Source organism: Sinocyclocheilus rhinocerous, unplaced genomic scaffold (genome assembly GCF_001515625.1).
Source record: "Sinocyclocheilus rhinocerous isolate Xijiao unplaced genomic scaffold, SAMN03320098_v1.1 scaffold988, whole genome shotgun sequence".
Classification (NCBI taxonomy): domain Eukaryota; kingdom Metazoa; phylum Chordata; class Actinopteri; order Cypriniformes; family Cyprinidae; genus Sinocyclocheilus; species Sinocyclocheilus rhinocerous.
Window position 1 is genome coordinate 783,000 of NW_015650363.1, and position 11,189 is coordinate 794,188.

The window sequence follows — 11,189 nt, forward strand, 5'->3', positions numbered from 1 at the left end:
AATGTCCACATGAAAAGCTGCTGGATCCTTGTGTGGCCGGGTATTCTGTTACGGGGCTGACAAGACGTGAGACGTGCGGATCCATGTGCAAGCTTTTATTTAAAGCAGAAGAGGTCAGAAACACAGGCAGGGTCGAACAATGGCAATACGCGATCACTGCTGGCGATAAGCGCATACAATACTCGGCCGTTTGATAGGAGTCAGATTGAGTGATATATAGTGAATGTGTGATTGGATACAGCTGTGTGCAATCAGTGCTGTGTGCAATCAGTACAATGGATGATGGGATATGTAGTCCGGGATGATGCAACAGTTTGTGTAGTGCGAGAGTCAATGTAATGGAAAGGGTGACCTCTGATGGCAAGCAGACGGAAGTTCATGGACCGGATTCGTGACATTGAGTGACCATCAAAAGTGTTAGTAGATATTAAGCAGACAGTCTACTAATACTATAATGATTGCTAGTTGACATGTAGTTGCAAAGTTATGTATTTTAATGTCTAAAGTGGACTATCAAAATAAAGTGTTACCAAATAAAAAAATAAAATATATGTTCTAAAAACAAAAATTGAAATTAAATTGATTAAAGTAAATGTATATACTGTATAACCTGTTAACCTGTTGATGCACTATAGTCCCGGATGCTGATATTTGTAATTTTCAAAGGGTCTGATTTGATATTTGCTATCCATGAATATTTGCAATCACGTCACATCCTTGTTGTAGGTATTTCAGAATGCACACTTCTTACTTAACTGGACTCGCATTCATCTGCCGAGTGATGTAGGTCCCCTACTTGGCTTATCTACAGTATAGTAGAAAGACTGAAATAGTATTTTCTTATAAAATATAGTAATCTCCAATAATCTTAGGAAAATTTGTTTTTTTTTTACAGTGCAGCTGAAGACATATAAATGTGAGAGAAATTGAGAGAAAATAGAACCCATTGTTAACTGCTAAAAAGTAGTGATTCAGAGAAAATGTAACTGTTTTTTATATATAATATGATGTGTACAGTTTCTCCACATGCACAATTTCTAAAAGTCAAGCTCTAATTTGAATTCCTGTTCTGAATAGATTATGCAGGTAGTTAATAGAGACATGTGTTCAACATACTGTGTTGTCTCACTGCTTAAGGTGAAGTCAAAGACCTCTAATACGATTACCACCTTCCATAAATTCAGTCTGAATAGCCGTGGCGTAGCACTTATAATATTAGAATAACCTGTCCAGCACTTTGCCAGACCAGGATAAGGTTAATTTAATGTGCAGCAAGTCCAAATGAGATGATTTCATGTTTAACAGACAAGTGGATAAAAAAGATAAAGGAAATTGAGTCCCTCTTTTGTGGAGATAATTAATAATGATCTAGGCCAATGACCCTATTATTCTCTCGTGATTACAAGTCGCCCTCTGTATTGTAGGGTAGACACTCTGTATTGTAATAAGAATGTATTGAATTGTACATTTTCTCTTTTCCTAATTGACCACACATTTTCCAGGAATATAGTTTTCAAAATACTTCCGTCAATATAAAATATTTCAATATTAAATCGTCTTGGAGCAACATAGGAATTTATGCTGGTCAAAGCTGGTCTTTTCATCTGGGACATTCCTCTATATCCCTCTGTCTCTGTCTGCCCGTTTCTCTCTCAGCAAGATGTTTTTAGCCCTCATTGTCCCTCGCTAGTGTCGTAAAGCCTAGCGGAAACATTAAACACGGTAGAGAGGATGCAGCTAGTGGGAGATTCACAGCGTGAGAGCTCAGCCAATCAGCGCTCAGCTGCGGGCCTCAGATCCGGTCCTTTGGATTCTGCTCACAGTTTCTACCAGGCCACATATAACTGTGTCACTCAGAGCATCTATCTAGCTCTGGAATCTGATTTAAAGAACTTCCATCAGCCAAAAATAGTGCCAGTTCCCTCTAATCAGTAATCAGTAGATCGAACCGGAAACTGGCATGTATTGACTCATGTCAAGCTTTTGAGTGACTTAAGTCTCAGGCAGGGGTGGACATACGCTAATCAAGCCCAGCGCCATTGATATCTCTGTTAGATAAACGGAGGTAGAAGTAAACTGAAGACTTTAGATGAGTAGTTTGGGATTTTTCTTACCCCTCTTCCCTGTTCCCAATTAGGAGGGGCTTTCAAACTTTTTGATGCCGAGGACCTCCAAATATGTTGATCTCCTTGTGACCCTATTTGCTAAAATGTAAAAGCAGCTGTGTATTTTTATGTATTACGAAACATTTATACTGTGTTTGATAAACACTAAGGGTTATATTATAAAGACAACGTGTGCAAAATTAATTCACTGGCTTTTGTATTATTTGTGTTTGTCATATCAAAGCCAAAAGATTCAAAAAAAAAAAAAATCTGGAAAATATTTTCTGTACTGTTAAATAAACTAGAAAGGAAAGGTAAAACCAATATGTAACACCATTTTAAAGCATTTTGTTGCAATTTGTAAAATGCTAATGTGTTCTTGAACATTGCATATTGCAAGTAAGGATAGACATATACTTAAACAAATACTTACTCTACTAAAATTACACTACTGCTCAAAAGTTTAAATGCAGTAAGATATTGAAATAAATCAATACTTTTGTTCAGCAAGGATGCATTAAATTGATCAAAAGGGACAGTAAAGGCTTGTGTAATGTTACAAAAGACAAAAAAAATATATTGTATTTTCCACAATAATATGAAGCAGCACAACTGTTTTCAACACTGATAATAAAAATAAATGTTTCATTAGCGTATTTGAACACCAGCAGCATATTAGAAATGTTTCTAAAGGATCATGTGACACAAAAGACTGGAGAAATAGCTGCTGAAAATTCAACTTTGCCATCACAGGAATACATTAGATTTAAAAATGAATTAAAATAGACATCACATATTTAAAATTGTAATATTTCATAATATTACGGTTTTTACTGTATTTTTAAACAAATAAATGCAGCCTTGGTGAGAATAAGTGACTTGTTAAAAATCTTACAGACCTCAGGCGTTTGAACGGTAGGGTATATGCAGATTTACACATTCATTTTAATTTTTACTGTTAAAAATTAGGGTTGTCAATTCAATTCAGTTCAATTTACTTTATTGTCATTGTACATAGGTACAACGAAATTCTGTCTCGTGAGTCTCAGTTACAAACTAAACAAAGGAAGAACAACAACTTAAATCAACAACAACTTAAGTTAATAGAATATTCATTATTATTCTCAAACAGTTTTCAACCACTCTTTGGAAAAAAGAACTAAACACAGAACAACTTTCAATTATATATATATATATATATATATATATATATATATATAATGTAAGTTGAATAAAAGCATCTACCAAATGAATAAATGTTATTAGTTTAATCAAAAAATGTTAGTTTAATCAAAATTTTCCACAAGATGATACAGAGCTACTAATCAGAGTGTTTTGTGTGAAGGTTATTATTTTAAACTTGAGCACAGTAGCATATGCTGGTAATGCTTAGAGTTCAAACTGAGATTCTCTGACAGGGAAAGTGAGGGCAGAGTCTGTAATAACGGAGACGCTAATGCTGATTATAATTACATGTGTATTTTTTGACAGATGAAAAAGGCCTCATTGGTGTGTTACCGCTGTGCTATGTGTCTGTTTGTATTAATCTCTCTTGCTATAACCTCTCCTGTTAAGACAGAAGTAATAAAGCCAAGCAGGCTCCTCATCTTTGAACGGGAGCTCTGTAATGTCCCCGACTTCATAGAGTCGTAACTGAGAAATAACAAGCAGTGTGCATTAACACACCATTGCCTTCCGCAACCCCATCCTGCAGTATCGTAGCCGTGTAACTTTGCCGTAAACAGCTCCTACCCAGATGCCACTCCAACACAGGGACCTTATCGGGTCCCCCTATGTGTCCTCCGCTATAAACACAAGCTGCTGTCTGCTGGAGCCCTGCCCTCCGCACTAGCAGGGGAACCCAATAAGAGATTTCCAGCAGAACCGCAGCCATAGATTTGCTTTAAATTGGATCCAGTGCACAGATGGAGGCACCGGTGCTTTTGACCCTCCTCCGGCGTGCTGTGGATGTTGTCCTCGTCTTCCCTTTTTAGTTGCATCGAATGACAGAGTTTCAGTGGAGGTGCAGGCGGCGATGACCCTGCTAATTAAGCTAAGAGCTAAACCACTCTGATTCGAGTTTTCTTGTGTCCTGAAAGTTAAAAACAATGGATTTCAGTTAAATGGTACTTCAATAGAGAATTTTACAGCAGTGTTGGGAGGTAATTAACTTTAAGTAGTGACACTACTAACTTGTCTACATTTTTCAGCAGTGTGATAGCAGTTCAGTTATTTTCTTAATAGTGTAGCTTTTCCAGAAACAAGGTACTTAATACTGCGATTACCGCAGTAGCACTGTACACTGCGGTTTTTAATGTCTGTTTAATGTTTAATGTTTTTATTTTGAGTTTTACATAAATGCATGTATAGTTTGAATAGTTGTACATAAACACATTATTTTAAAGGCACATATTATGCCCCTTTTTACAAGGTAATATAAGTCGCAGATGTCCCCAGAATGTGTCTGTGAAGCTTCAGCTCAAAATACCCCACAGATCATTTATTATATCATTTTGAAAATGCCTATTTTGAGTGGAAGCAAAAACACGCTGTTTTCGTGCCTGTATCTTTAAATGCAAATGAGCTACTGCTCCCCGCCCCCTTTTCTGTGCCTTTACAGCTTGTACCTCAAATCCTCTGCCAAAAAACATCTGTTTAGTTTTGATTATCATATATATCGTGCTGAAATCATGTGTTTTAAAGCCATATCAGTTTAAACTTCTGACATAGTGTTTTCTGAGTGCACAAATCTGAAGCAAACGCACAGAAAGCGGCTGTCACACAGCATGTGAGTACTAAACTAAGTTCTCTTTCATGTCTTATTGTGCTATTGCTAAGCAATATGAAATCACAGTGCTCAAAAAATCATAACGGCATGTAAAAGTAGATTTTGCATAATAGGTGCCCTTTAAGTTTTACATAAATTAGGGATGTCCCGATCAGATTTCTGTGCTCCCGATCCGATCTGAGTCATTGAATATAGATTATCTGCCAGTACCGAGTCCCGATCCTATACTTGTATATTCCTATAGGAATATATGTTTGGTACATTAAAGTTATTAAAATCAATCTAATGTTTAAATAGTTGTGCAGAGAGTAAAATTAATATATGTATGATGTAGTATATATTACAAGACACACTTTCTGTATGTATACTGTGTATATACACACAATGCATACAGGCATTGGCAGATGTAAACATGTTACAATGGTAGACATTGTAAATAGACTTTGTGGTCACAATTATGAATATGGGACTACTGATATAAACTTTTTGTATTTTATATGTACAATAAGCAGAATAATTGCAACATAAAGTGGAAGTAAGAAGGCATGAAGCTCACTGTGTCGGAATGCCATTCTGTGAGTGATCATTACAAAAGTGTGCATCAAATACATGGAAGCTCAAACAATTGTGACGCGCTAGAACAGACCTCATTGTTTTTCGGGGATCATACATGCACATTTGATCATCTACTTTTCCTTTTAATGTCGGTTGGCACACCCACTTAGGAAAGCCAATACCAATACATTTGCTTGACTGTAATTTACGTAATTCAAATTATGATTGTATCTTCCCCAACGCTACTATAACTTGATATATATTGCAATTTATATAATTTTGTATATAATGCAATATACTGTATATCTATATTGCAATCAGGAAGTATCAAGTTCTGTAGCCTGTCAATTAAATCTGAAAGTATGTCATGTTTTAGCAAGCATATTTTGGAAAATAGGAGTATATACCCTGCTGAAAAATCTGGTTTAAAATGATAGATGTTTTTAGATCTATCATTTTTAGTTTTCTTGCTGGTTAGCTGATCCAAGCTGATCATTGATGTTAGACCATGTTCCAAATAACAACCCTATTGACCATCTGGTATCTGTTTTTGCGGATGCAAGATGATCTACTGTAGCTAATGACTTAGGTGGACTAGCTAATGCTATTAGCTTAAGATGGATTTTCCAGTCGTTTCATGTTGTTTTTCTGTTTCAGTTATGCATCTAAAACGTAAGCATGATATTAAGTCTTTTAGTGGCTCGTGACTGAAGGGCTACCCACAGTAAAGACACTTTCATGTGATGCTTTTCCTGAAAGTCTCTGTTTTGCTCACATCTCTGTCACATAGTCAGTCTCACCTTCAACACCCCCCACCTTAATTCCCCCCAGTTCCCTCGCCCCAGTCCCATCTTTCAGGGACGCTTTGATCCTGCCTTCTCAACGCCTCCCCGCTCCGGTGGAAACGGTTTGATGTAGGGAAAGGCCGCCTGCGCAGAGGGATGAGTGTGCAGCAACTCTTCCTCTGTGAAATACATCTTTTATTTAGCACAGCCCTGAGACAGCACTTCTGCCTCGCCACATCGCAGTGATAAATGTTCTACACAGGTTTTTGCTGCCGCCCACTCCTGAGCGCTGTTAGCACACATGCTAATGCGTTCCTGTGTCACGGTTGTCATGGTAATGTCGAAGGTGAAAACAAAATGGTTGATATTGCCAGGCATAAGGGAGTTTATATTCAGTCTGATACCTAGTACTATTGCTGATATCGATGTCAATTCTGATATTTCTTAATAAATCAAATTATTTTGTAATTTTTGAAGATAAAATGGGTAATTATAGTCATTTTAGATTATATTTGAACATTTAATAGGCTCTTAAATCATCACACATTTGTTTCTGTTTATCATAACAACAACAGTTATGGAACATGATCCATCTTTAAACAACTTTTAATTTAAATGAATGAATAACAAGTGACACACAACGTTTCAGCATTTCTGCTCAGGTTCAGTTGAGCAGGAGGAGAAATAGTTCCTATCTTATTGTATATGACTATTTGCTAACAAGTTTGTACTATGCATTCATTTTTATGCTAAATAAATAATAAATAACGTTTTATTGATTTGTACTTTTTTATTTTACATTTTAATAAAGTACTGTGTGGGACACATTTATAGCTCTTGCATTTAAAAGGTGCATTCAGTAATTTTCAAAAATACATTCACATCCTTATGTAAAACATTTTTTTTGTTTTGTTTTTGTTTTTGAAAGAAGTATATTATGCCCACAAAGGCTGCATTTATTTGATCAAAAATACAGTAAAAACAGTCATATTTTACCTTATATATTATCTATATTGAAAACAGTTGATTGATTTAATGTGTCCTTGCTGAAGAATAGTAAAAATCTTACTGACCCCAACATTTTGAAGTAGTGTGTTTAAAATCATGTATACTCGCATGATATGAACACTTCAGTAATATCAGCAGCCTAATAAAAGTGGTTTCATTTCACATAGAGCAGACACCCACATGGGGGCAGCCATGTTGAGATCACATGACCCGCCGATCACTACTTGCTTTATTACATTAACCTGCAGATTAAATAATATCTTACTATTACATTTCTACAACTGCCTCTGTAAATAAAAAACATTCTGTAGATGTGTGTATAAATCCAAGACAATCACAAAAAAGTACGTCCTGCACCTTTAAGAAAATATATATGTGTCACCGATTGTGACAGGTTTAAAAAAATGGATGTAGTTTGAATTATATTGTCTGTTGTTGTTCAGATATCCGGGGCATAGAGAACTTACTGGACCAGACGTCTCAGCAGGGGATGGATGTGTCTCTCCAGAAGGTGGAATCCAATATTAACATGATGATCACTGGAATGTTCCGCACCATGAGGGTGGAAGAGCTGCATCGCTACAGGGACACACTGAGGCGTGCTGTGCTGTTCATGAGCCCCGCCACAGCAAAGGCCTTCATTACCGAGGTATATTCACACACACGAGGACATAGGAATACATATCGCACATGGCTGCTCTTACACTAATAGATTTCTTTGCACTGCACAGATGCAAGTAGTGGCCCTCAAATCCAGCCAGCGGGCATTTAACGCGAGGCCTTCAATCTGTTAGTCCAAGTGCCATTTAACTAGTTCACATTATGTTGATCTGTGAGGCTCACAGCTCCAGGCAGGATATGATGTCATGGTAAATTGAATATTTCAGAGCTTTTATGGCAGATTAAATACAGTATGTGTCAATACATTCACTCTGACACATTCACTTTTTTTACTATAATGCAAAGCTTTAACATTTTCCATTTTGGCCTGAGTCCCTTTCTTCCTATGGGTCATAGTAATTCATTCTGATTGAAAAATGTCCCTTGTTTTAATTGGCAATATTTGTAAGGAAGCCATTAAATGGCTTTGCTCTCTCTCTGATAACTCTCTCTGGGAATTAAACCATGAAGTATTGCTTAATCTAATAGTATTGCTATTCTCATTCGCCTTTAATTAAAAATATCCTGTGAAAAGCAATCAAAATCCAATTTTGGTTGAACGTGGAATAGGACAGGAACCATCAGTAGTGGTTGAGACTGCAGGCAGCTGTAATGACTCTTGGGTCGGAATAATAAGTTGATCAGGGGGAGCTCAGTGTCTTAAAGATACGCACTTCAGCTGGGGAATCATCGCAGAACATTTAAAGCAGCTTATTGTTTTTGTTATTGGATTTGAATGGGAAAACGTTATTCTCGCAGTGCGCTTGGCTACGTTTTTGGGACAAATTATTTTGCGGGAATATATTGGAAACCATGTGTTGCGTAGGCTTGTAGTTTGAAAGGAGGCCACTCAGACATCACATCAATTTCCATCATCTAAAATCTGAATTGATAATTGGTAAGTGATCTGTTTTTTGCTTGCTTAAATTAGTGTCGGAGTCATGACACCCACAGAGGGTTTTACAGAGCTTATTTATAGAGAGCTATACATGTTTTTAAACAAGTCTCTTGTGCTCACCAATGCTACATTTATTTGATACGAATTACAGTAAAGAGTATTAAAATTTTAAATGATTTATTGTTATTTTTATATTTTTTTAAATGTAATTTATTCCTGCGATGGCAAAGCTGAATTTTTAGCAGCCATTACTGCAATCTTCAGTGTCACGTGTCACATGTCTGATATGCTGATTTGATGCTCAAGAAACATTTATTATTATTATCAATGTATAACATGGTTGTGCTGCTTAACATTTTTTGCAAACCGTGATACATTTTATTTAAGACTGAATAACAGTATTAATTTCATAAAAAATTTACTAATCCCAAACCCTGAATGGTGGTATGTATAGACCTTATGTGTCAGAGAAACAAGTGAGCATTTTGTCTTTGAACTTCCATTTTTGCGGTAGCTCTGTAGCATCACTGTTGAAGAGTAATTATCTGGTGAAGTGGATTTACTAATTGTAGCATTAACAGACATTATCATGTGCATTGTAATGTTCGAAACAGATGTCATAACAAACCGGGAAGGTGTAAAAGCGAGTGGTTAATTCATAAATTTGTACAACCTTTCCTTCCCGCTGTGAAAATACAAACAGAAGACAAGCAGCTACTGGTCTATAAATAAATTAATAAATGTTAGGTTGGTAATTAATATTATGTTACTATTAACTGTTAACTATACAGTATATATTGTGTATGTGTGTATAAAAAAATAATAAAACATGTTAATAAAATATAATTATTTATGAACACTGCACTATACCAAAAAAAAAGGGAAGACATTTGTAGCCTCCTTCCTGGGCTTTGATTGCATGCAGTGTGTGTGTTTAGGTTTTCCAGCACCACAGCAGGGAAGACTATTAAACATCTGTTGTGAGCGTTCATTACCAGGTCTTGGAACTGAAGCTGCAGTGTTCTGGTTTGTTCAGGAACTGTCACATAAAAGCAGCATATCTGGCTTATCTAAGCCTTTTGTCTGCGCTATAAAGCTGATTTAAAGGCCAGTTCATTGTTCAGGAGACATTCTGTGCATAGTTAGAGACAAATTGCTCCTATTAGAAGTCATGTTTCAGCATGCAGCTGCTTCTCAGGTGTTTTATGGTCAATTGTGAACATATTTTACTAGGGCTGGTATTAAATAATGACAAAATAAAGAATCACATTAGTCGCGGGACTGTGCTTCACCAAATGTGGCTCGTTTGAAACAACCTTTAGAAGTTTCTCAAAACAAATCAGAAAAGGCTTTGCTTTTATTGTGTGAGTCTCCAATGTGCAATACTGGAGTTTGTTGAGTCACATTTATTGAAATAATTGATGCTCTCCTATTCTTATTGTTGAAGCCTAACAGAGTCTTTTACAAGCTCATGCAAACTTTAATGTGTGTGAATCTGTGCACCGGATTCTCTGCACGACCCATAGAGCCCCATTCAACAGTCAATGGGAGATACACGTGTCAAGATTAATGTTCACTGATGGCTCTAAACACATCATTCTGGGTCCTGCTCGGACACTTTATGAAAGCATCATGAGCTTTGTTTGCATTTGGGAAACTTTTGATTGTTTATTGGACATTGGATAATAATGTACTAGCAATAATGTATTTAATTTAGTTTTGTTTCTGCCTATACATTCAACCTTGTTGCATCTATTCAGCAAGTGGGCAGCGCTACTCTTATCCCGCTATCAAGCATAGCAAAGAATTTCTGGATCCTGTCCAGCATCGACAAAGAGAAAGCTCAAATGTATTCATTCATGTGCTACCTGTCAAAGGAAGTCTGGCATTGAAGTGATGAAGTCAGATTACGAATGGTCTTTTTTGGGTGAAGGGTCCCAGGCCAGGCATTTAACAGGAGGAGATCAGCCTCACAATGGAACATGTCAGTGAGGTGAGAGGTGAGGACATGGCTCCACCAGCCATCTGTCTGTGTGATGTGTGTATGGTGAACAGTCAGAGAAACATATCCATCACACTTGTGCTGACAAGCTGTCAAACTATGGAGAGAAACCATCCACTCCAGTAGACAATTAAGGTGTAGTGTGTTGAGGAAACATGATGGGTTTGTGTAGCTTTGTCTGGGTCATGATGTTTGACAACCAACTAGTTTAACTAGATTTTGACAACCAAGTAGTTTAACTAGATTTATATAGAGAGAGACTTTATAAATATTTTAAATCACCCATTTATTTATACTTTTATTTATTGTATAAATTAAACTAATAAAAAGGATGTAAAATTGAAATTGATTTTATATATATATATATATATATATATATATATATATA

The 11,189-nt window shown here is 36.3% G+C and overlaps 1 protein-coding gene across 3 annotated transcripts in view; it reads left to right on the top strand.

Moving 5' to 3' along the window:
• LOC107711862 (glutamate receptor ionotropic, delta-2-like) overlaps positions 1-11,189 on the top strand; it is a 423,523-nt gene that overhangs the window by 247,768 nt on the left and 164,566 nt on the right. For all 3 annotated transcript variants that reach the window (XR_001636744.1, XM_016516928.1, XM_016516929.1), the window contains exon 4: positions 7,685-7,890. Coding sequence is in view for 2 of the 3 variants with exons in the window: in XM_016516928.1 (XP_016372414.1) it covers positions 7,685-7,890 (206 nt within the window). In the remaining variant the exon portion in view is untranslated. The remainder of the gene's footprint in view (positions 1-7,684; positions 7,891-11,189) is intronic.